Source organism: Telopea speciosissima, chromosome 5 (assembly GCF_018873765.1).
Source record: "Telopea speciosissima isolate NSW1024214 ecotype Mountain lineage chromosome 5, Tspe_v1, whole genome shotgun sequence".
Taxonomy (NCBI): Eukaryota; Viridiplantae; Streptophyta; class Magnoliopsida; order Proteales; family Proteaceae; genus Telopea; species Telopea speciosissima.
The window spans coordinates 7,195,387-7,221,495 of NC_057920.1; the positions used below are offsets into that span (position 1 = coordinate 7,195,387).

At 39.1% G+C, this 26,109-nt stretch overlaps 2 protein-coding genes across 7 annotated transcripts in view; both read right to left on the reverse strand.

Moving 5' to 3' along the window:
- The window catches only part of LOC122662590 (phototropin-2-like), a 98,250-nt gene extending 91,213 nt beyond the window's left edge, over window positions 1–7,037 (reverse strand). For all 4 annotated transcript variants that reach the window (XM_043858259.1, XM_043858261.1, XM_043858258.1 and 1 more), the window contains exon 1: window positions 7,031–7,037. The gene's annotated coding sequence lies outside the window, so the exon portion shown is untranslated. The remainder of the gene's footprint in view (window positions 1–7,030) is intronic.
- LOC122662589 (kinesin-like protein KIN-14I) lies at window positions 220–25,886 on the reverse strand. 3 transcript variants are annotated; one of them, XM_043858257.1, is made up of 24 exons: window positions 25,758–25,886; window positions 24,977–25,210; window positions 24,364–24,436; window positions 23,910–24,041; window positions 23,418–23,656; window positions 22,961–23,288; window positions 12,112–12,211; window positions 10,896–11,077; window positions 10,377–10,492; window positions 10,099–10,201; window positions 9,449–9,601; window positions 9,197–9,343; window positions 8,789–8,989; window positions 5,223–5,387; window positions 4,959–5,072; window positions 4,737–4,877; window positions 4,429–4,623; window positions 4,130–4,256; window positions 3,757–3,955; window positions 2,605–2,791; window positions 1,974–2,069; window positions 1,598–1,795; window positions 1,206–1,477; window positions 220–758 (listed from the first exon to the last, which is right to left on the reverse strand). In XM_043858257.1, exons 2-24 carry the CDS (start codon window positions 25,129–25,131, stop codon window positions 566–568), a joined length of 3,816 nt encoding a protein of 1,271 aa, XP_043714192.1. In that variant the 5' UTR covers window positions 25,132–25,210; window positions 25,758–25,886; the 3' UTR covers window positions 220–565. The 3 variants fall into 3 exon arrangements, with proteins under 3 accessions (XP_043714192.1, XP_043714190.1, XP_043714191.1); XM_043858255.1 differs by having other exon boundaries at window positions 2,605–2,787; window positions 3,753–3,955; XM_043858256.1 differs by having other exon boundaries at window positions 2,605–2,787; window positions 3,753–3,955; window positions 24,977–25,207; window positions 25,758–25,884.
- Window positions 25,887–26,109: the final 223 nt, after the last annotated feature.

Sequence of the window (26,109 nt, forward strand, 5' to 3'; positions counted from 1 at the left end):
GCTTAACAAATAGAATAAATTATCATTGTCATCAGGTTACATTCCAAAAAAAAAAAAGAAGAAAGACAGGAGTTGTTTCAGAGAAATTTCTGCTTCATACGTTGATTTGTATTCAGTTTTTTTTCTTTTTTTCTTTTTTTCCAGCAGGTTGAATGGTAAGGGGAAAAGCCTGCTAATTTAAAATTTTTAAATAAAGAAAGGGGAATAAAACCCAATGGGGACAGGAATGGTAAATTCACATTCACAGATATAGGATCTACATAAAAGGGTACGATTTTAAACACATGGGTGAGCAAAATATGTACCTCTTCAGACTATACAATTATCATGTCAATCTTTTCAGCCCAGTATGATCATTGAGACCCCAGCAGAGTGTTGAGAGCAAGGCCTTGATATCCACACTAGTGCTTTAACATCTTAAACAAGCGCACACCTATAAAACGAGGCAGAACAGAAGGCAAGATAACATCCTCAACTGAATCTCGAAAATCCTCTACAAATGTTGGCAACCATTTGGTCCCCGCCTAAAATTATCGATCCATTGCATTATCAAATTATCATATGCTCACATAGAATGTCGACCATCTGTCCTCTCCTTTACTAGCCTCTCTTCCTGAATTTCTTCAAGTTCTTCATCAGTACTCTTCTTCCCGGCTTGCTCCTTCCAATAAGCGACTAACTTCTTTAAACGTGCAACTTCTCTTGATGAAGCATTTTTGCTAGGATCATTCACAATTGACCGGACTCTTGAAGCATACCTGAGTCAACATGAGAAGCAACTTGGTAAAAATAGAAATACTTCCATTTGTGAAAGCTAACAAAATCCTTTCCCGAGGATTTAGTTCCTTTGTAAAAGATCAATACTAAAGCAACATTAACTGGGACACAACCCATAGGACGCCAGAAGGCATATTAAAATTTAGATGAATTACGATACCATGCAATTCATCTGTCATAAAATGTTTGTCGAGCAGAAGGCATATTAAAATTTAGATGAATTATGATACCATGCAATTCATCTGTCATAAAATGTTTGTCGACTTATTGAACTCCAAAGTACCGAATAGAGATATGAGCAAAGGTTTATCTAAAACCACAAGAAACTAGCTGATGCAAATGAAATATTTGAAGGGATAGAGTTAACCCCAGATTTAAAGCATGCCCAAAAGACACATACATACTTCCTTGATGAAGTAAAAACTTACGTCAAAGAATTATAGGTCTCATCCAAGTTTGAGTCTGCCGAAGAGACATTAACAAACATGAGGGTTTTGGCATTTCCACCAAGTGAGTCACTCATAAGCATTGTCAACTTGTGGTTCCTGTATGGTATGTGTTGACTGCTAGAAGATAGAGCACTAATCACATCCCCAAGAGCCGAAAGTGATTTGTTGATACTTTGGGCTTCTTTCAGTTGACTCCCCGAAGAACCTGATTTTTTAACTCTCTCTGAACCAGCTAGATCCACAAAACTTAGCTGCATAAAAAAATCTTAGGGAAATTAGATTAAAACAGTAGTGTGCCCATGCTTCTCAATCTCTAATTAAGAACCAGTTAGCTATTGTGCCCGTCATGTACAACAGATGTGCATGCATACCTTTCCTCTAGCAAAAGCCTGGGTTTGAAGGTTAGTGCTCTCAATAAGAATTGAAAGTATCAAATGAGATCTTGAACTTTCTATATTCATTTGAGTCTCAGATGTATGTCGCTGCTCAGAACCTCTCAAAATAATGTTCCTCAAATCTTCAACAGTTGAAATAGGTACAATTGTTACATTCTCAAGGAATACCATTCCCTAAGAGAAGAATAAAATTGACCAATCAGAAAAATCTAAAATGATAAAGAGAAAATGGTGGACTAACAATTAAGTAAAAAGCTAAAAGCTACTAAATCCTATTATACAAAGCACTAAAATCAACATTAATATTTATCTAAAGAAGAATAAAAGTATTGACTATCCTAAGTGTAATCACCTTTGAATCTTTCTTGATATCCAATTTCAAACGTTTTGCATTTTTTGGTAATAGAAGATCAACAAGAGTATCTTGATATAACTCCACCATATACGCCTGTAACATTTAATCAGAAAGGTTAATAGCTACATCAAGTTTGATAATACCTAAAATTGTAAAAAAGGGGAAAACTGTTTTTGAAGAATAAAATAGATGATCCTATAACAGCTTAGCAAAATCTATTTAATACCATGTCAAAGTATAATAGAAAAAGGCGTACCCAGTGCACAAGGCTCCCGCTACTGCAAAGTCTGGGGAGGGTCATAATGTACACCGCCTTACCCCCGCTTCGCGGGGAGGCTGTTTATGTAAAAGTAGAATACATTGTAAAAATTTATGCGAGAATAAAACTTGAACTTTATTTTATTTCAATTCAAAATTATAAAGATAAAATTTAATCATTTAAAGCGAAGTTAAAATAAAATGGTTACTTTATAGAAGCTACAGAAAGGGAAAACAATGCATACATGCTAATGTCTTAAAAATCTTAGACAACACAACCAACAATTTGTTAACAGCTCAAAGGACCTCTTGGGAACTTAAATCATCTCTAACTTGGTTTACATTTTCAAGGTCTAAGATCGGCACTTACCTTTAATGAGAAAGAAAATTTGCTGTTGTCACGCTTTAAGATTTCAAAAAGTTCACTAGTAGCTCTTGGGGTAAGACCTGGATTCCTCTCAGAACCATATATTGTAAATGTTTTTCCTGAGCCGGTTTGCCCATATGCGAATATGCAGACATTATAGCCATCTACTGCTGACTGCACAAGATACTGCATTGTAATAATAAAGTTAGATATAATTATCTGAATAGCCACTAATAGGGGTGTTAATGGGTTGGATTCAAGTCAAAACACCCCTGATCTGATAAATGAATGAGCCAACCTGATCCCATCCAAGAACCCGATAGATCTCTTGAATTTGAATCTGATAATATTTGAATATCCAATTTAATCTTATCAGATTATGTAATATCTTATTATTGACTTTTAATTTAGCAAAATTACATAAGAGAATATACAGCTTTGACAAAAGCAAAATATGTGTAGAAGAATTTATTTTCATGTATGTAAAGGGGCACATTATAGGAAATCCAAGAGAGGACGTTTATAGAGCATCAAATTTCTGCCACACGGCAGCTTTGATGGGGCCCAAATTTTGTGGACAGGTTGACCCCAAGGTGCCCTGCTCACATGTCAAGGTTCTGCCCAATCCAAGTTGACCACGTGGCAAAAAAACCAATAAAAAATCCATGACTACAAAGAGAATGTACAGGACTACCAGGGGGTGCGTGGGGAGATGCTATACATTGAAAGGTAAATGAGTGACTTTGAAGCTGAAACTTAACATGTGACCAATCCAGAACTTGACGTATTTATCCAATTGTGGGAATTGCCAGCATCTTCTTGGAGGTAAGGGTATTTTCTCTCATTTGTGATTTTGGAAGATCACCCACGTGAGTGATCTGTAGGTTTTCCCAAATTTAAATAATTTATGTACTGCTATTACAGATTTTACATAACATATATGTGATCCCAGTCAAATTGGATCATAATTGGGTTGGTTCAGAGCATTACCATGCTTTGACCTGTTTAATAGTAACTAGTCAGATTACTCTTAATCCAATCTCAGGGTGATCGGATCAAAGCTTAATCGATTTCAAATCGGCTACGGATCGGATCTAGATCAACGTCAGAATCATTGAAAACCTTGCTAATAGAATTGAAATTGAACATACACTTGTATCTTCAAAAACTTCTTCTTGGGAAGCAGTGCCATCAAAGACACGATCGTAAAGGTGTTGCTTTATCTTGTCATCTTTCCAAGGATGTTCCACGGTGAATTCATCAAGGCTTGTAATGATATTCCTTTCTTTCTCAGCAATCTCTTTTTCACCAAGAGGTCGTAATCTGCAGTACACTCTGATTTTGCCTTTCATATCTGCAAAGTAAGCAAGAACCCCATTCATGGTGTTAATGTTGAACAACTATACGTGTTTAAAGAAGTGAAAAAACCAAGAATAGTATTTTCTATGATTTAACGAAGTATTTTTTGTTAAACAAGGATATGTATTTGCTCTATTGGCATATATATAAGCTGATACCAAATGTCAACCTTCTATGATATTGAAATATCGCTTCCTTAAGAGTTGTTCTTCCTTATAAAGAGCTTCCAACTCTACCAATTGAGCTCCTTGCTTCTTCAAAATAACAGCAATTTGCTCATTCTTTCTATCAATATCCTGAATCAAGTTGTAAAATTTAGCCAAAACAGTTTCAGAATTGACCTAAACAAAAGAAGTGAAGAATCACTAGACATGCAAAAAGTTAGTTCTTAGTAGTAATGGTAGAGTTCAGTTATTTGACGAGTCTTGAAGAGATGAGGCATGAATATTAAAACTTCAAAACTATTACCTCCTTTATTTCTCGTAGTTCCTCTACTTCCTTCAACTTATTTTGCAGTGTATCTAACTCTCTATTTTTAATTGTCAGAGTGGACTCAGAAACAGCCAAATCTCGTGTAACCCCTTTCAGCTTCTTTTCAAGTTCAAAAATTCGTATCTTAAGGGCTTTGCCTTCTTGTTCAAAGTTTCTCTCCAGGATGTTCATCTGCTGCGCTTTCATAGCCAGAAGAGATCAGTATTGTGTTCCACAAGAGCTCATGCAGCTTCTTGGTATAAGTTAGATGAACAAACATGAGGGGATGCAAACAAATTCCATACCTCAACAGAGTTCTCTTTTTCAAGTCTTAGAATCTTCTGTTCCATTGATAACTTCTCATTTGCAAGCCTCTTTATAGTTTCTTCAGCTTTATGCAAATCATCACTTCGTGCTCTTAACTCCTCATGGATCTTACTAAAATCCTGCATATAAACCTCAAAAATGAAGTAATTTAACAAGACTGTTATACAAGAAAAATATGTAATTACTTTTACCAAATTTACCTTGTTGCTAGATCCAACTAAAACCTTTTTAGCACTATTCTCAGAAGAGGAATACCCTAGATTGCAGAGCTTTGACAATCTAGTTTCTAGACTTTTCTTCTCTAACAGTGCAGCCTGACAGAAGAGCAAAAACAATGTTAAAATACACCAGAGAACATTTTCAAAGTGAATATATTTGTTTTTGGGTGAACAAAGAGAATATTGAACTGCCTCCAAGAAACTAAACATAAGTATATGCAATAATATTATATCACAATTAATCACCTGAAGGGCATTTTCCTTTTCTTCACATAGAGACCTGAGTTTATTACACTCGAATGTAACTTCAGCTACGCTTTGCTTCTCAGATCTCAGTGACTGCTTCACTAACTCCAACTCCTCCTGAATTTCAATTTCTTTCTTTTGTTCTCCACGCAATTCTTCCATTAACTATAAGCATAACTAATTGATTAATCCACATACAGTTTATGAGAAGAAGAAACAATAATGTTTTTATGAGAAATAACTGAAAAGTGCATATCATAGTTTTACCATTCATGTGCAGCAAAGGTTTCATAGCCTAGTTGATTAGTAAACTTGTCTGGAAAGAGAGAGGTTTTGACTTCCACCCTTGGTGAGACCAAGCATATTTTTTTTTAGATGAATAAAAAATTCATTACCAAAACCCCAAGGGGGAGGAGAAAGAGAGGGGGGTGGGGAATAAACAAAGCCTTAAGCCCTAGAGGAGCCAAAGGCTGCAAAAAAGAAACATCTAGACCCCAGGAAACAACAATGTGTTTGTTCCTTGGGGAATCAATAATAGAACCATGAGGGAGCATATGAAGTCTGGAGGCGACGTCAAATAAGATGGCTGTCTGAATCTTGTCAACAGAACGGGAGTTGGATGTCCATCTTCGAAGATTCTTCTCCTTCCAAATGTGCGAAATAGTGGCCCCAAACACCAACTTGGCAGCAGTGTCGCAGATGGAATTACCTAAAAAAGACATATCCAACCAAAGTCATTCCCAACTCCCGAGCGAAGGGTAGAGGTCTCCTATTACGGGGCCAAATGGAGAGTAAGGCTTTTTTTACCAAATAGTGGAGGTAGAGGGGCAAGTGAAGAAAAGGTGATTGACGTCCTCTATGCCATTCCAACAAAGGGTACAGGGGGAGGAGACTTGAATGTGGCAGTGAAGGAGAAATGATTGGGTGGCGAGGCAAAGGTTGAGGGATCTCCAAACATTGAAGCTATGGCGGGGGATGTGGCCTTTGAACCAAATGAGTTTATGCCAGGGAACAGTGGGGCCATGATGTTTGACAAAGTCCCAAGCGGAGCTGGAACTAAAGATACCATTAGAGGAAGGGATCCAAATAACCTTGTCTGAATGGGAGGGGGGTAGCCAGGCCTAGATTTGGGTGAGGCAGCGGGAAAGGGGAGGAGGGGGGGACCAAGAGCCGTGAGATATTATGGTGGAGAGCAGAGCAAGTTTAGGAATGCCGGTGGAGAAGACTGAGTGGGCACCTAAACTGTGTATAGGACTCCTAAGGGGTGCCAGGGATCGAGCCAGAGGGAGGTGGAGGTCCCATCAGCGATCACAGAAGAGGTAGCTCTGAGGGCTAAGGGGCGGAGAAGGAGGATTTTGCACCAGACCCAAGAAGGGTCAGCAGGAGAAGGGGTAGTCCAAATGGAGACTTTTTTGGGAAGATTGGAATAGGCCCAATTGACCCAGATGGAATCATGCTCAGAAGAGATTTTCCAAATTAGCTAGAGGATTCCCATAATGTTATAATCGCGGATCCTACGAAGGCCAAGACCTTATTCGGATTTGGGAAGGTAGATGGTTGCCCAAATGATCGGCTGGAGGAATTTGGAAGATTCTCTTCCTTTCCAAAGAAAGGCGCATAAAAGAGATTCCATGGATTTAATGACGGGTTTTAGGAGCCCGTAGATGCCACACCAGTAGATGTAAGAGGATTGAAGGACAGATCAACTTAGTTCAATCCTACCAGCATAGGAAAGGAGTTTGCCTTTCCAGAGCTGAAGCCTTTTACTGATGAGGTGCAGCATAGGGGTGCAATGGTGACCAGTCAACTTGGCCGAAATGAGGGGAAGGCCAAGGTATTTAACCGGAAGGAAACTTGGAGCGAATCCCGTCAGGCGAAAGAGAGTGTCCTTATCAGCTTTAGAGACACCCAAGAGGAAGATATGGGATTTCAAAAAGGTTGATGCGAAGACCCGAGAGTCTTTCGAAGAGCTGAAGGGAGGACATGATGGAGGAAATAGACGAAGGGGAGGCCTTTTGAGAAGATCATGAGATCGTCAGCAAAGGCAAGATGAGTAAGCTTAAGGGCCTTACACTTGGGGATGGGGGAGATGAGGAGTTGATCAGTTTTTGACTGGATACTCCTGGAGAGGATCTCAAGGGCAAGGGAGAAGAGGAAAGGAGATAGAGGGCATCCTTGGTGGATTCCAACTTTGGAAGGGAAGAACCCAACATGGGAGCCATTAATGATGACCAAAAACAAATGAGAGGAGATGCAAGTGTGGATCCAATGGACAGAGACAGGGGGAAGGACATTTGCTTATGGCATCACAAATAAAATCCCATCGCAAGGAGTTAGAAGCTTTGTGGATGTCAATTTTCATGAGGGCAGTAGGGGAGTGGGATTTACGATCAAAGCCCCTGACAATTTCCGAGAAGAGGAGGATATTATCTGTTATGCTTCTGTCGAATATGAAAGCCGATTGGTTGGGGCTAACTAAGGAAGGGACCACCAGCTGGAGCCTATTAGCCAGAATTTTGGCAATGAATTTGTAGAAGAGGCTGCAGAGGGAGATAGGTCGGAAGTACGACAAAGAGGAGACACCTTCTTTCTTGGGGATGAGGTAAAGAAAAGTCTGGTTGATGTTAGGGAGCTTGCTGGGATTGGGAAAGAAGCTACGGATAGCTTTAAGATCATCCTTGATGATGTCCCAGCAAGCAGAAAAAAATCCCATACTAAATCCATCAAGGCCAGGCGCTCGATTGGATTTGTGGGAAGGACCGCTTTGAGGATTTCGTCCTCAGAGGGGATAGATTGGAGAGAGTCAAAAGAGGGAGTAGGGGACGAACTTGTTGATGAGTTCTGGAGGGATAGGGGGGAGGGGGGAGGGGAAGGGCTAAAGAGAGAGAGGAAAAGAAGGAGATGGCTTCTGCCTTAATCACAAGCGGCAATGAGGGGGTTGCCATCTCGGTTGTAAAGCAAAAGGATGGAGTTGGAGTTATTATGGGCTTTCATAAATCAATGGAAGTAAGCCTTAATAGAATCTCCAAGCTCAAGCCATTTGATGCGAGAAACTTGGCGAAGAAAACTCTCTTGAGAGGAAAGGGAAGAGAGCCTCTTTTCTTCTTCGGCCAAAAGAGGGTTGAGCATGTCGGGACGAACTTGTTGATGAGTTCGAAAGTAAATAAAAAAACAGAAAATATCCACTGACCAATAGCCTAAGAGGAAGTTTCCTAATTTAAGTTAAAAAGCTAGAAACAAGGATAAGATTGAGTACAAGCCTGATTACACTACCAAATAAAAATAAAATAAAATAACGAACCCCACATATTGGATAAGCCTTATCCCTACTCTTAATCCTGTATAACCCCTTAAATCCCAACTTTTTTGGCTTATAAAAGAGGTCATTACATTAAAAACTCAAAAACAACAAGCCCAATGCCTATATAAACATTAGCCAAATAAAAGTATTCTAAGGCCCAATTGGCCCGATTGAACACCCTTAACTGCATCATATCACCATACAACCGAGGACACCAAATTCCAAAAATACTCAAGAGGTTACATTTTATGAGCAGAGTTCTTACTTGAGAAGCATTTTTATGGGATTTCGAAACGGCTGTAGACAACTCCTTGATACATTTCTCATAACCATCCAGATTGGGTGGCTTAAGGTTTTGTGACAATTCTCCATTGGTGGAAGCATTAGGAGCTGACTGCACTTTGGAGTATCGGCGCAGCATTACATCATTTATATGTGTTTGAAGGGCAACACAAATTTCCTCCCCCTACAACAGATTGAAGAATTGTTAAGTTTAAACAAAATATAGTAGTACTACACTCATTCAGAAAATAAGACGCAACAACAACTCAGCCTCATCCCAACTAAATGGGGTCGGTTATTCAAAAAATAGGATGTACAGCTCAAAAATCATAAAACAAACCCAAGCATAATAAACCAGATCAAACAAAGAACTAAAAACAATGTATAGAACCTGCTTAGTTTCAAATTGAAATATGTGGAGGATACCCGCTACTCTCATCTTAAAAAATACAGCAGTATTGCTGCTACCAAACTGCATAATGTCTCTTAACTCAGCAGAATGTAGATATTCTTTTGGAACTGGACGGAAAAAATGAACCTGGAAAAGTAATCAAACTCATATTCTGTTTTTGATATATATTATTTAGATATTAAATATTTTATATGTAAGAAGAATATAGAGAATTATAAATTTCTGACTAACCCCACGCTTGTTAATGCCCAAAATGATCCGACCAGGCAGAAGGCCTATTGGATCATCAATCTTCCGAACACTAAAGAAAACTGAGTTCCCATAAGGAAGTGTTCTCAAAATCCGAAGGAATTGCTGTCTCGCATCATCTTTTGATAAATTTTCCTACAACGGGGAAAGAAAATAATTTAAAGCAAAGGATGACAAACTAATAACAATCAAAAGGTCTTTGATGGGACTATAACCCATAAAAAAGAAAAAGGAAAGGGCTGTTATTGCATGCATGAGCCGATGAATCCAAAAAGCAGGCTCATATATCAACATTATGCCACCCATTGTATAGATTAGGCAACAAATAAAATAAAATAGCATGTTCTACTTGACTGTCAAATCCAATCATACTAAATCTTATGCTTAAAGCAGGCTAGTTATAATTGAAAAGGAAAAACATTCATCAAGGTTCTTCACGGAAAAATGCAAAGAAAACTTTACATATATAAACTGTGCATCTAAATTGTAGGTGTTTCTATCTGGTATATTACTTACAAGATGATTTCAGAAAATTAAAAGCAGAACTCAAAATTTCAAATTAGCAGTTAGAGGATACACAATAATTGACATTGATTTGTCACTCCTAGAAGATTTAATTCCTTGAGCCTTACCATAGAATGATAACGAGATAGAATGTCTAGCTCCCAGTCCCGCTTTGCACGCGTGATTGCAATTTGTCTAGGCAAGAATCTTTCAAGAAGTGAAGTCCAGTCACTGGAAGAAAACAGCAATTTTAGAAAGAAGAACTCACTAGGCACATGTCTCCTACTCTCTCACTCTTTTACTTTCCCCTTTATTTTATGTAACCAGGGTCACGTAAACGAATATTCATATGAAAACAACTAAATAAAGGAAATATCAAAAAGCTACGATGATTTGAACCACTAACGTGCATGACTCAGGACTGCCAACCCATCCTATTTCAACTAAGATTTGCAGTGCAGAAAGCTGGGCAGCATCATCTCTTCCAAGAGGATAATTCCCCAAGACATAGTCATGTTGCAACTGAAACAAAAATTGGCAATCAGTACCAAGCCTGAAACTCAAGATGATCAAATTTAAGTTGAAGCAATGAAAAATTTCAAGTGATTATTAAAGCAGCTAACACTACCCCTAACCAGTGTTCCAAAATGAGGTTGAGCAGGTAAAGGAGGAGGGTTATTTCATCAAAACAATTATGTTGGCTCAGGTAGCTCAATGGATGTCATATGGTGTCAAAAATTGAAGTCAATACAGAAATATAGAACGATAAATGATATGGCCTCCACTAATCAGGTTTGGTTGTGGGCCTTGTAGCTCATAGGACTGGGTCAAACCAACCTGTTTCAAGGCAACTTCATCAGTTGATTTGTTCAACCATGGATCTGATCCACATTTTAAAGCATTGTATCAAACTAAGAGTATATACCTGCACATAGGACAATTGCACGAACATTGGTTCTGTTACAGCTTCATCCGACTCCCGAAATAACTTCTTTTTGAAATAAAGCTTGCAATGCAAAATTTCTCCTTTGCTACGGTCCTTGGCTGTCTTAAATTCCGCCAGCAAATCCCCAATATATTTACTATCTTCTAATCCAATATATTCCTCTAGGTAACACAAAAATAAAAAAATATATATTAGCCTATTATCATAATAGGTGGGTAGACTCAGGCAGGGTTTACAATTGGGCAATAAGCAATTTTCAAAAAAGTTTGCAATTTTTAATGGGGTCAATATGAAAGAATATCTTGACAAATTTAGGGCTCTCCCTGCACTAAAGTTCCTCGGAAAATTATGTTATTACCAACACTTTCAAGTTTCAAAAGAAAAATTCTGTTTAGCTAAGACCACCCAAATCCTTTTGTCATTTCTTAGTAGAACTTTGGTTTTGTTCATTCTGAGAATAATAAATAACTATACTTCAATCTTCTGTGGTATAGGTTACTTTTGAGTTTTGATAAAGGGGAGGGGGGAGGAGGCTTCTAGCACCAACAATGGCTCCTGACAGGGTTTACAATTGGGCAATAAGCAATTTCCAAAAAAGTTGGCAATTTTAATGGGGTCAATATGAAAGAATATCTTGACAAATTTAGGGCTTTCCCTGCACTAAAGTTCCTCGGAAAATTATGTTATTACCAACACTTTCAAGTTTCAAAAGGAAAATTCTGTTTAGCTAAGACCACCCAAATCCTTTTGTCATTTCTTAGTAGAACTTTGGTTTTGTTAATTCTGAGAATAATAAATAACTATACTTCAATCTTCTGTGGTATAGGTTACTTTTGAGTTTTGATAAAGGGGAGGGGGGAGGAGGCTTCTAGCACCAACAATGGCTCCTGACACATAATGGGATTATTTTGTCATTCTCACTGTCGGACATTAGATAGATAGGGGAATCTGGGTTGGCCATATGCCAAATGTGGTGGCCCATGTGAACCATATGGGCCACCATGTAGTTTCTCCAACTGTCAAAATACTTCAAAATCAATATTTTCAAATAATTTTCAAAGCACTATAATTAACATATGACTAGATCATAATGTTAAAAAAAAAAACCCGATCCATTTCAGCAGTGACCAACAGTGAATTAGCCGCAATATAAAAAATTTGCAATTTGGCTTCAAGAAGGTGACAACAAGGTTACCATTTCCAGTATCAGGTGACTTTGAACTAGTGAGAATTTTACGGCATTCAAACAGGCTGAAACTAGAATGTGCAGAAAGTCTAATAATTCCTGCAAGTTCCTGAAGCACAACAAGCATCACAAATCAATATCATCGGAAAAGGGAAAGAGCAGGTGCAATGTCATCTTCCACTAAAAGGGGAAACAATTAAAATTTCCAAAGGAAACATAAAAGAACATTAAGCAAATAACGAAAATTCACCAGGACAATTCTCTACGACTCTATATATTATTCAAAAAATTGGCAAGAGCCCAAAGGAGTATCTCAATATGGCAGAAAACTGGAGAAACTTTTCAAGATAGTGAAAGGAACTGCTATTCATATCTTCTCTGCTCCAATTAGTTTGGCTGACTCTATGATGGCAGAGCTTGTTGAGAACCTACTTGGACTCAATTTGTCCTCTTCTTTAGAGATTCAGAATGTGGAGGCAGAAGATTCAACAATATTATCTGGTGGATCAAAGTTTTTGTCTGTCTTTAAATCTTTTTAATGAAATAAAAACTCAGTTTAGTGCTTCCCTTAAATTTTTCACACAGATACTGCGCTGGAATATGCTCAACATGCAATTTCTTCTTTTTGCTCTGAGCATGGTATTTTACATCAAACTGGTTGCTCAGCAGAATGGTACAGCCGAACGGAAAAATAGACATGTTGGAGATTGCTCATTCTTTATTGTTTCATATGAACGTACGTTCCTAAAAACTTTTTGGGGGATGCTGTTTTAACCGTGTTGAAATACGCTGCTTACTGCTTACCCGATTCGGGTAAGCAGTCCTAGTTCCACTAGGATTGGTCCTACCTGTCCTAGCTTACTAGGATTAGTCCTAGTCGAGTTAGGGTGGTTAGTCCCACTTTATTTATGTTTCTTTTTCTTTATTTTTTATTTCCTTTTATTGTTTTTCCCCAGCCGAGTCCTAGTTTGGGATTCCTAGTTGTATTAGGAATTCCTAGTAGGACTAGGACTGAGTTAAGTTTCTATTTTCAGTTGTAATTCTGTTCTCTATATAAACAGGGCCTGAATGATCGAATTAATCATTCAAGCATTCTCTACATCTCTCTTTTAACATGGTATCAGAGCTAGTCTCCCAGATCTAGCCCGGTTCCTAGCCCACCACCCTCCTTCCATTATCACTCGATCTCCATCTTCCCCCCCCCCCCACTCAACTCTCTTCACTTTTTCTGGTTTTTTCTCCACTTAGGGCAGATCTAATGAGGTGATTTGTAGATGCTGCCATAATTTTTCACCTCAACAATTGATGATTTAAGAAGTTCTTTGATCGATAGCTGCTGCCCACACTTCTGCAAATTTTTTTTTTGGAGTTCTCCCTTATTGAAGATCAGATTCTCTTACAATTACAGGCTGGTTTTCTTGGGATCCAACACTGCAGGTTTTTCTGGACAGCTGCTGTCTCTGTTTCTCTTCCTACCATTGAGGCATATATCCATATCACTCTCCAGGTTTTTTTTTTGAACAAATATTCAAGACCTGCTGCTTCTCAATCTGGCTTATTTCTCCTCTCTGCGTGGGCAGTTTGTTGCACAGATCTGCATCCACTTTGAAGACAGATTCTGCAATTTTTTTTACGACTTGAAGACCCCTGAATCTCAATCCACTTCTCTTCTAGGGTTTCCTCAAAACCCTAACTATCGATTTATTTAGGGCTGGTTCTTGTTGCTACCGAAGGGACTCATCTTTCAGTTTTTATACTGTTTTGTCTGCAATATGGGGGACTCAGATGTAACCACGGCCAACTCTGGAGTTGATTCTCAGCCGCGGACAGAATTTCTCCCTTATGCTGCAGCTATTAAACTTGAAGGATCAAATTACCTCATCTGGGCCAGATCTATCTCCTTGACTGTGGCTGGTAGGGGACTCACTGGCCATCTTACTGGCACCACCACACAGCCTACTGAAGAAGGTGTTGCCCGTACTAAATGGGCTGCCAATGATGCTATGGTGATGTCCTTTATTACGAATTCTATGACCAATGACCTCTCCAGTCAATATCTACTCCTTGACACTGCTACTCAGATCTGGACTGCTGTCAAGGGAACTTATGGCCGTTCAGGTAATGATGCTCAGGTGTATGACATTAGGAAGACACTCCAACATACCACTCAGCGGAAGCGTATCGTCACTAAATACTATGCTGCCCTCAAGTGTTTATGGCAGCAATTGGATCACTATGCTAGGTTTTCACCTACTACTACTCGACGACATCTTGCCTATCATTCCTATGTTGATAAGTTTCGGGTCTATGATTTCCTGGCTGGCCTTAATGATGATTATGATCCTATCCGGGTACAAGTCCTTGGTCGGATTCCTTTCCCCACTTTAGAGGAAACTTTTTCTTATGTTCACAGTGAAGAGACAAGAAGGGCTGCCATGATGATTACTCCCAAAGTTGAGCGATCAGCATTACTGACTGCTGCCTCCACTCCCGTTACTTCTTTTGACAGTGTTGGTGCTACCACTACTAAAGAGCCTGTGAAATGTGAGCATTGTCACAAACCATATCACACGAAGGCTCAGTGTTGGAAATTACATGGCAAGCCTGCTGATTTTGAGGCCAGACGAGGACGTGCTAAGTCTAAAAGCAAAGCCAATCACACTGAAAGTGTAGCCCCAACTCCTACTGCTGACATCGGTTTCTCTCAGGAAGAACTCCAGGCTCTCCGTCGTATGTTGAACACATCCGCTGCCTCTACTACGTCTGCTGCCAATTCAGGTTGCTTCTTTGCCCGTACAGGTATTTCTTTTGCTGGTCATTGTGCATCGGTAGTATCCACTCCATGGATCATAGAATCCGGTGCTACTGATCACATGACAGGTTCTTCTAGCCTTTTTGATACATATTCTCCTGCTTCTGGTAAGGATAAAGTCAAAATTGCTGATGGGTCCCTCTCCTCCATGGATCGGGAAAGGATCCATTGGTTATTCTCCTTCCCTTACCCTGCCATCTGTGTTGCATATTCCCAAATTTACAACTAACCTTCTTTCCATTAGTAGTATCACTAAATCCCTAAATTGTAAAGTGACTTTTTTTCCAACTCATTGTGTTTTTCAGGAGCTGGACTCGGGGAAGACGATTGGATCGGGTAAAGTGCATGGCGGATTGTACCTACTCAGTCTTTACCTTCGGCATCTTTCTCTTCTGAAATACATAAATGGCACTCTAGACTAGGCCATCCCCCCTTAGGAACTTTATCAAATTTATTTCCAGCATTAGTTAAGGATTGTAATAAGGAAGATTTTTTTTGTGAACCTTGTGTCTTGGCTAAACAGACACGTTCAACTTATCCTATTTCTAATAAGAGATCCTCTTCCTTATTTCATCTTGTTCATCTTGATGTATGGGGGCCTAGTAGGAAAGCTTCACTGATGGCCATCGGTGGTATGTCACTTTCATTGGATGCTATGCAGGTTCACTTGGGTATACCTTATGCACACAAAAATGAAGTTTTTTCTTGCTTTCAGCACTTTCATCAATTAATTAAGACCCAATTTACTGCCACTCTTAAAATTTTGAGGAGTGACAATGGGAAAGAGTATACGGAAGGTCGGTTCAAAAATACCTTGCTTGCCCATGGAATCCTCCATCGGACAGTTGTGTTGACACTCCGGCCCAAAATGGTGTGGCTGAGAGGAAAAATCGCCACCTCTTGGAGGTGGCTAGAGCTCTTATGTTTGCTCGCAATGTCCCTTCCCTTTATCGGGGAGATGCAGTTCTTACTGCAACCTATTTAATTAATAGGCTGCCCAGTCGGGTTCTTCTTTCCAAGGCCCCTATTAAGCTATTACTTGGCTCTTCTTCCTTCATAGTCCCACCTAAGGTGTTTGGCTACGTTTGTTATGCCAGGGATACAAGGTCCCCTGGTAAACTTGATCCACGTAGTCTCCGCTGCATTTTCTTGGGTTACTCTGCTACCCAGAAGGGGTATAGGTGTTATTACCCTCCTTCCCGCCGGACTTTTGTTAGCATGGATGTTGTTTTTCATGAACATGTTTCATATTATGTGTCCTCACCTCTTCAGGGGGAGAGTGTTAGTGAAGATGTGCTGACTATTGACTCTCCACCTCCACTTGATGCTGTTTACTACGAGTCCGAACCGTTCGGCCTGTCCCAAGACTTCCCCGACTCGGGGGAGAGGTTCCTATACAGGGGAGACTATCTCTATTCAAGAGGAGCAACCTACCCCGGTCCAGACTCCTATCCAAAGGACTATTAGTGAATTTCAGAGGAGGATCGATGACCGTACTGTGAAGACCTATGGAAGGAAACATAAGCAGGTTCAATCAACTGTTGCTCCAGTACCCATCCAATTGCCCAACCCGGATCTAGAACCTGCCTCTCTACCTGGTAATATTCCTTCTCCTGAATTACCTATTGCTCTTCGCAAAGGTGTCAGGACTTGCATGCAGCATCCCATATCTCATGTTGTTTCTTATAACTCACTTTCCCCATCCTTTCATGCTTTTGTTTCCTCTCTTTCTTCTATTCGTATTCCTAACCATTGGCAGGAAGCTCTATCAGACGGAAAGTGGAAGGTAGCTATGATGGAAGAAATGGAGGCCTTGAAGAAAAATAACACATGGGAGCTTGTGGTTCTTCCACCTGGGAAGAAAACCGTTGGATGCAAATGGGTGTTTGTGGTGAAACAGAAGGTTGATGGCACTGTGGATAAGTATAAGGCACGGCTCGTGGCCAAGGGGTTTACTCAGACATACGGCATTGATTATCAGGAAACTTTTGCACCTGTTGCAAAGTCGAATACTGTTCGTGTATTATTATCTTGTGCAGTCAACCTTGGATGGGATTTGCAGCAGCTAAATGTAAAAAATACCTTCCTAAATGGAGCACTGGATGAGGAGGTGTATATGGACGTCCCACCAGGGTTCTTTTGTGACGAGAAACCAAGGAAAAGTGTGTAAGCGAGCGTGCACTTTATGGGCTGAAGCGATCCACCTCGAGCATGGTTTGGCGGTTCCACAAAGCTATGATTTTTGTGGGCTATAAGCGAGTATTGCTGATCACACACTCTTTATAAAGAGGTGGTGAAAAACTCATTGTTCTTATAGTCTACGTCGATGATATAGTAGTTCTTGGTAATGATGGTGATGAGATCAAACATGAAGACCTTCCTTGGATAAGAATTTGAGATTAAAGATCTAGGAAATTACGATACTTTCTTGGGATTGAAGTGGCGGATCTTTTAAAGGCATTTTCTCTCCCGGAAGAAGTATGTCCTAGACTTATTAGTGAAACCGGGTTGCTAGGCTGCCATCCTTGAGATACTCCTATGGACTCTCTTGTTCGACTCGAGGAGAAAGAAGGGGAACTGTTGATAAAGGCGGTACCAAAGACTTGTAAGGAAGTTGATTTATCTCTCACACACTCGTCCCGACATTCTTTGTCGCCGTAGTCTTGTAAGCGGTTTATGCATGATCCCTATTCTTCTCATATGGAGGTTGTTCTTCGTATCTTACACTATTTGAAGTCAGCTCCTGGAAAAGGAATTCTTTTGTCTACGCATGGTCATCTACGGATAGAAGCATACACTGATTCTGATTGGGCTGGTTCTGCAGATCGCAAGTCTATTTCTGGGTATTGCTCCTTTGTAGGTGGAAATCTTGTCACGTGGCGTAGCAAGAAGCAAAATGTTGTTGCCCGTTCTAGTGCCGAAGCTGAGTTTCGAGCTATGGCACAGGGTATTTGTGAGTTACTCTGGCTTAAAGGGTTGTTACAAGATCTTGGTGTTCCTATTCGTCTTCCTATGATGTTGTACTGTGACAACAAGGCTGCAATCAGCATAGCACACAATCCTGTACAGCATGATCGTACCAAGCATGTTGAGGTGGATAGGCATTTCATCAAAGAGAAGTTAGAAGATGGGCTGATTTGTATTCCTTTTGTGACATCTGCGGATCAACTTGCTGATATCTTCACCAAGGGATTGTCTGGAAAATTATTTCATCCCAATTTAGTCAAGTTGGGCATGATCGACATCTTTGCTCCAACTTGAGGGGGAGTGTTGAAATAGGCTGCTTACTGCTTACCCGATTGGGGTAAGCAGTCCTAGTTCCACTAGGATTGGTCCTACCTGTCCTAGCTTACTAGGATTAGTCCTAGTCGAGTTAGGGTGGTTAGTCCCACTTTATTTATGTTTCTTTTACTTTATTTTTTATTTCCTTTTATTGTTTTTCCCCAGCCTAGTCCTAGTTTGGGATTCCTAGTTGTATTAGGAATTCCTAGTAGGACTAGGACTGAGTTAAGTTTCTATTTTCAGTTGTAATTCTGTTCTCTATATAAACAGGGCCTGAATGATCGAATTAATCATTCAAGCATTCTCTACATCTCTCTTTTAACAAACCGCTTATTACTTGATTAATTGCATGACTTCCTCTATTCTCTACAATAGATCTCCTATGAGTATCATTTATCCTCATTCACCTTTATTTTTTGTTACCACCTTGTATGTTTGTTGGTTGCACTTGTTTTGTCATGTTTTACAACTGAGTATAGATAAATTATATCCAAGGGCATTCAAATGTATCTTTCTTGGTTATTCTCATACTCAAAACAAGAGGGCAGGCCTTTGTCCAATGGTAAGGTTGCTCCACTGTGACCAAGTGGTCACAGATTCGAGTCTGGAAACAGCCTCTCTACGAAAGCAGGGGTAAGGCTGCGTACATTATGACCCTCCCCAGCCATTGTGACCAAGTGGTCATGGACCTTGCTGCACTGGGTACGCCCTTTTTTTATTCTCATACTCAAAACAATTATTGTTGTTATGACCCAGTTACCCATCAACAATTTGTGAGTGTCGATCTTACCTTTTTTTTGAAAGTACACTATATTTTTCTGCTATGGGTCATGATTTGATAACTGACATTTTCCAATCTACAGTTGTAGTTCCTTTTCAGATTCTCCGACTACTTCTCAGCCAGCACCACTACAATTTTGCAAGTGGCACCCTAAATCATCTCAACCTATGGCTACATTTCCTTCTCAGTCGCCTTCTGCTCAGTCTGATCCCTTGCCTAGACTTCTTGCTTCTTCCTTTGCATCTACTGACTTCCTAGTCGCTTTAATGAAAAAGTGCTCATTCCTACACCCAACGGTCTTGGTTTCTTACCTTATTGATAACTATGTTTCTGTGTCACATCTTCCATTTTCTCTTCATAGCATTGCTTTGTCCTTATTTGCACAATCTGTACCAAACCCATCATGAGACGTTGTCTCATTCTAGATAGAAGTCGGATATGGATGTGGAAATGGATTGCTGAATCGTATGATGTAGGAAACTCTCAAGTACGGTTCTAAAGAAAGGAACTGATTCACGTATTCCAACCGGGGAAAACAGGCCATTCGATAGGGAGACTCTGTTGTTTTTGGGTGTATACTATCAAGTACAACCCTAATGGGTATGTTGATCGGCTCAAGGTCCAGTTGGTGGGAAAAGAGTTTACTTGGACTTATTGTGTTGATTATTTTGAGACTTTTTCTCTTGTTGCTTGGTTAAATTATATCCGAGTGCTTATTTCCCTTGCGGTTAATCCTGATTGGCCGTTATATCAGCTGAATATAAAAAATGCCTTTCTCTATGGTGACTTGCTTGAGGAGGTATAAATGGAGCAACCTCTGAGGTATGTTGCTCAGGGGGAGAGTGCTAGTAAGGTATGTAAACTTTATAAAGCAATTTATGGTCTGAAGCAATCTCCTCAAGTCTAGTTTGATAAATTCAGTACATTTGTTACTTAGTGCGGATTTACTCAGTGTTACTTAGATCATTCAATGTTTGTTTGTTGTTGTGGTTCCAAGGTGTGTTGGTTGAATATGTTGATGATATTATTATTTCTGGTAATGACCCTTCAGGTATTAATATAGTTAAGTCTTATGTATGGCAGTGTTTTCAGATGAAAGATCTGGGTACCCTCAGATTTTTTTTAAGGATCGATGGAATCTCTCTCAGAGGAAGTATGTGCTCAATCTTCTGTCTGAGACTGGGATGTTGGCATCCAAACCTGTCGATACACCTATGGATCCACATCTTTAGTTTGGTGCTAATGATGGTGAGAAGCTTACAGATAAGCATCAGTACAAGAGGTTGGTCGGTAAACTTATTTATCTTACTGTGACTAGGCCAAATATTTCTTTTGCAGTACGAATTATAAGTCAGTTTATAGAGATGCCCAAAAAGGCTCATTGGGAGGTAACTTGTCGAATTTTGCGGCACCTTAAAGGTGCTCCAGGAAAGAGTCTCATATACAAACTAATGTAGAGTTAGATTACAGGTAACCTAACCCCAATAGTACCCACAATAGACTTGTAAAAGTCCCAGCAAAAGGAGCCAATAACCAGCAGCTAACAAGAATGTTGCACGCCTAAAGAGAGGGTTGTATGGCCAGAAAATAACCCCCAAATCAGAATTGGCAACTACAGGGCTCGAATAGGGTTTGTATCCCTATGGAACCAAGGTCTAATACAGGTGAAGGATTGCTGAAATTCCCAGGTTCAAACAACTTTCTAATTCTGAGATCCCAACGGATTATGAAATTAGAAGGTTAAGGGATTCAAACCAAACCAGCCAGCAGAATTTCTCCAAACTTGGATCGAGTGAAGGGATTATTGAGGGGATTGTTCAAATATTAGCCAATTTTAATGGCCAGGTGCTGAATTGTGTAGAACTGAAGTTGCAGCAAGATTAGGGCTGGAAAACCAGAACCGCAAGGGTGTTTCAGTCCTGTGATTGTGTGCAGCAGCAGCAGTACTTGATGATGATTGTGGAACGATTCAGATCTTCAGAAATATTCTCCAGCAGCAGTTTGTTGCAGTCACTGGATGGCAGCAGCAATAGAGATTGATTGGAAGAAGAAAAAGATAGAAGATAGAAATAGAAAGGGGGATAGGGTTGGCTCTCTCAGCCCAGGCTCTATCAGCCTCTCATCCTCTCACCAGGACTCTAGTTGCACAAAACCAATTTTCATTCATCAACATAATCGTTGGGGGCCCTCTAAAGGCATTACAGTATATAGACTAAAGGAATGAGCCAAAAATAGAAACAATAAAAATAGAAAGTCTCTTATAAGAGCTGAGACTTGAGTTACAAGTAATTGAACAAAATTAGAAGGTAACTAAAATAGAAACTCTAACTCAGCTAATTTCCAAAAATAGAAACTTCCTATAAATCTAGCTGCCATACATCAAAATAGAAACTCCTAAAAAGAATAATAGTAACAAACTGAAATTAGAAGCTACCTAAATTAAATAAAATACACTTTCTAAAACTGAAAATAGAAACTAAACTATGGCAGCATTAGGATAGAATCTTCCTCCATTTGATGGGCCCATAAAATCTTCTAAAAAGCATCCCCACACAAGGCAATTATGGATTGTGATACTGTTCACGTGAACAGTGTTTTGGTTTTTTTTTTTTTTTTTTTTTCTCTTCATATTTCAATCTACATCACAAACCTAATAGAATTGCTGAACTTGTTGGATATTCTGATGCTGACCAAGTTGATGTTATAAGTGACAGGAGATCTAGTACTGGCTTGGCTTTAGAAATCAATTCATATTGCAGCTGAGATGATGTGGTTGAAGACTCTCCTTCAAGAGCTTGGTTTTCCTCTACTATTAATGTCAAAATCTCAGTCGAAAAGACCGAAATGTTGCAAAATATTTCGGTTTCAACAAAGGTCAAAATGAAACCAGGTGTGATACCTAGGACTTACCATGTTTCGGTCATAATTTCGACCATGTTTTGGATTTCAGTATCATTTTGGTCAAACCCTATGTATAAAATGCATGGTATCGATCCAAATTTTGTAGTTTCAATGAAATTTCAACCATGTTTCAAGTTTCGGTATCGTTTTGCTAGTTTTAACCTAAAGAGGGAAACTTCCTAGAAAATTTTAGCTTTTGTGATTTTTGGCCAAAATACTCCCATATCTTTGTAATGAACCATGTATAACATTTGACAATTATGAATTGATTTCTAATTTTATGTTTATTCATTCTTAAAGCATATTTTAGTTGTTTTAATTTTATTATGAGTGTTCTAGAACTAAATTTTGTGTATACAGCAGCGTACAGCATACAACGTAAAACATACACTACAGACAAACTACGATTTTGGGTGTCGTTTTCCTCACTTTGTTTAAAGAGCTTAAAATAGGGTTTCCTAAAAGTTTCGGGAACTAATTTGATCATTTGAGCCTCGAAACCATTAATCGAAACCAGCAACTTAAACCTTCCAGGTTTCGACCAAAATTTTGCGGTTTCACAAAATAATTTTGGTTTCGAGTCTGATCAAAACTGAAACCATGAACCTTGATTACCAAGCCTATTAATATGTTTTGTGATAGCCAGGCAGCTAATATATTGTTGGCAACCCTGTCTTCCATGAACGGACCAAACACATTGAGTTTGACTCACTTCATATGAGATGTTATGATGAAGAAACTGATCACTACTCCATTTGTAAGTTATGGGAGTAAACTAGGTGATATGTTCACCAAGTCCTTGTTTCGACCTGCTTTTCTTGATGGGTGTTCCAAAGTGGGCATGGGTAGTACTTAATACTTATGCTCCAGCTTGAGGAGGAGTGTTGAAATTATAATAGTGGTGATTTTTAGCAGGTGTGTGACAGTTAACTACACATGGTAATGTTTATGATATGTGCTGTTGTTTGATCTGTTAAGGAGTACTACGGAAGGATTGTAATCCTGAGATTATAAATAAAGAGGGGGGGGGGGGGGGGAGGGAGGGAGATCAACAGAAAGAGAACGGGGCGTTTCCAAAGTACCTCAACAGAATCAGCAACAGTTGTTGCAATGTCATATGTAATTTCTTCAAAAGTCTCGTCCAAGAAAAACACAATGGTTGTAAGCTTTCTACTGGTCAAAAGAGCTTTAATCTCCTCATGACCAGGAATTGTCTGCCTAGGCCCAGCCTTAACACAACGTTTCAGAGCATTTAGTGTATTCAATGCAAGGACTTGAACTTGAGGATCAGCATTCACCTCGTGAGCTACTTGATGAACATACTCTGATAAATATCCCGCAATATCCTTGCTAGGTGGCATGGAGGATGCACATAAATACATCAGTTCCCATGCTCTAATCAAGGATTGCCTGTGGGTTCAGAAACAACTGTAGTTACATAAAGAAATAGATGCTGACATTACATGCACAGACTATTTATAGGGTCAAATAGCATATGTGAGAGCAACTGACTTCACTTTGCGGAAAAATGGTCCATACCAGTCAGGGTTATTCCGGGTTTGCTTTGATATCTGCATAAAGAGTTCATCGCGAAGTTCAGATCGCTTCAAAGTATGCTTGTACAGTTTAGCAACAAGCTCAACCCGTTCTTCTAGGCTCACAGGAGTTACCCTATCCGATGAATCTACACCCATATACTTCAAAACAGTCTGGAACAATTTTATCGCCCGACTTACTAAGTCACAGTTAATTTTGAGCAATGAAGTTGGAATAGGATCCTGCCAAAAGTTCGGCATAGTTGCCACAAGTTTGGTCAAATAATAAAACAAGCTGCATGCAATTGAGTGAACTATCTTACATGTAAGACGAACACCAAAGTTACAAAAAGCTCAAAAACAAAAGATAAGTATCAAGAAATTGCCGACCATCAAACTATTTTTGTTTTAGGTTTTGTTGCCCTGTAAAGAACTGGATGCTTCAAAGCAAGATTAAGCTCATTATGAACAGGCTGTTGACACTTGACAGTACTACCTTCTGAAAGCATATCATATCTTGAAATGTAAATTTTCCATGAACTTGAAGGCCCACAGATCTTTTGGCAAAGAATCCACGTTTCCCAGCAGATTGGATCTGTTTCTGCATGGACCTCAAAAATCCTTCTACCTAGTAAAAAGGAAAGAAAAAACAAATTACTCAATCAATAAACCCGTCTGTTCACAAAATTTATAACAACGAGGACTCAAGTAAAAAAAAGTAGCCACAACTACAATAATTATACAGAAAACACCAACTCAGACACACCAACCATTTGACTGATTATGTCTCTTGATACCACAAATGGCAAAGCTGAAAGAAGCAAGTTTGTTATATCAAGAACCATATCAACCAAACAAAAAATGCATAGCATTAATGCACTATCTAGACTTCATGAAAATGTCTTAGGCTAGAATAAGAGAAACAATCTAACTAGCCAGTTTATTCTCACCTGGAATCTATTAAGCAAGGGTATAGCTCCAGCTAAATCTATTGGAATAGAAGTTGACAGGGTCGCTGGGGAACTGCAAGAAACAAGAAACAAGGATCACTCACTGACTCCCAATCTATGACTGCGTTTACATATAAAAGCACCCTAAATCCTTTGTGAGTTTAGGTAGACAATGATTAGTTAAAGAATGCATAAATGGAAGAAACAAACAAGTGAAAATACTTTGTGTTGACTCATGAATACACCAAAATATCATGGATGGATGCATTAACTGAGAGTGATGTATTTTGATTAGAATTGAAATTAAGGTGGCAAGTGTTAGCACAAATGAAATTATTCTGGCTATTGGCCAAGTCAGTTATCCCTTCTTAGCGCTGTTCAAGCAAACAATTTAACATGTGCTTGCAAACAAGTGAACAAAATGATGGCTCTTCCCATTCTCACTTGAAATTTTATAAATAAAAAAAATAATCAAAAATAAGAATAACATTTTGGGACAAGAAGATAACTGAAGTTGACAAAAGTGGCACTGACAACATTCCATTACTTAACCAAAAAAAAAAAAACAACTCATCAGATCATCTTGGAATAGTTTGAGGAAATGGAAACTTACGGTGGAGCAAAATTGGAACCATCACTGTCATATTCATCACCATTGGAGATGGCAGCAGAGTTATTCAGAGAGGTTCCATTGCCATTGCTAGAGCTCAAGGGAGATCCACCCATTCTGATACTTTGGGACATAACAGGAGGTGTATCAACAGTCATTGGGATTAATACTTGAAGAAACTGAAAGAGCTGCCTTTTACAATATCCTCTCCTCTGCTGCTTATGCGTGCTTCACCTACTTTAACCAATTCAATCAGATCATCCAAAAGGCGATAAAGAAATATATAAATATAATACAATCATGAAATCTACTGCTCAAACGTTAAAAGGAAAGAGGGGAAAAAATTAATTTAATTAAAACAATAGTTGCTTTACTGGAGAGAACATTTACATTACATCAGCTGAAACTGGGACTTCAATCACAAATGAAAAAAAAGAACACTTTCAACTGCGGGTAACCAAACAGTGAACACAACCAAAATCCAGATACTAGAGGAAGTAAAGGAGAGTATTTTAAAGCTCAAAATCCACTTCAGGAAATAGATAACCAGAGCATAATCGGGAAACAGATAATGAATGAAAAATGAACAAAAGATTTGCAAAGACAACATGAAATTAACAGCCGAAATCAAGTAACAGTATCATTGGCAGAACTCAGAGCAACTAGTCTGAGACGACCCGTGCATCGTTCGTCCTATGCCGAATACACCAAAGAAGAGATCAAACCTCAGCAAGTAATTAGAAGCTAAAAAATGAAAGAAACAAATGAAAAGAAGACGACTTACCAGAACAAGTAATCGACGCAATGTCGCAGAGAAGAGAGAAGCAATGCCCCTCAAAAACCTGAGATGGGGAATGGGAAGCTAGCTCAGGACTCACGAGTCCATTAAAAACTTCTTTTGTTGAGAGGGAAAAAACAAAAAAAAAAAAGTAAGAAAGAAAAAAGAACCAAAAGAAAACGAAAGGACTTGGTCTTTTTCGTTGCGTAAAAGAAAACAAATCTAACACGGACAGAGACAGAGTGGTCGACATTCGATAGTCGATACCCAATACTCTTTATTTTAAAAAATAATAATACCCCTCAGGGCGGGAGGTGGAGCAAGATCTTTGACTCTGATATATCTGATGTTCTTCTTA

Bases quoted from the DNA above. Each gene is read 5' to 3' on its own strand.
- LOC122662589 (XM_043858257.1), bottom strand. From the start codon at position 25,131: ATGACTGTTGATACACCTCCTGTTATGTCCCAAAGTATCAGAATGGGT. The intron at 9,602-10,098 runs GTAAGGCTCAAG...TCCCCGTTGTAG, and splicing joins TATCTCGTTATCATTCTATG to GAAAATTTATCAAAAGATGA. The intron at 4,624-4,736 runs GTATGGAATTTG...AAAGCGCAGCAG, and splicing joins AAAAAGAGAACTCTGTTGAG to ATGAACATCCTGGAGAGAAA.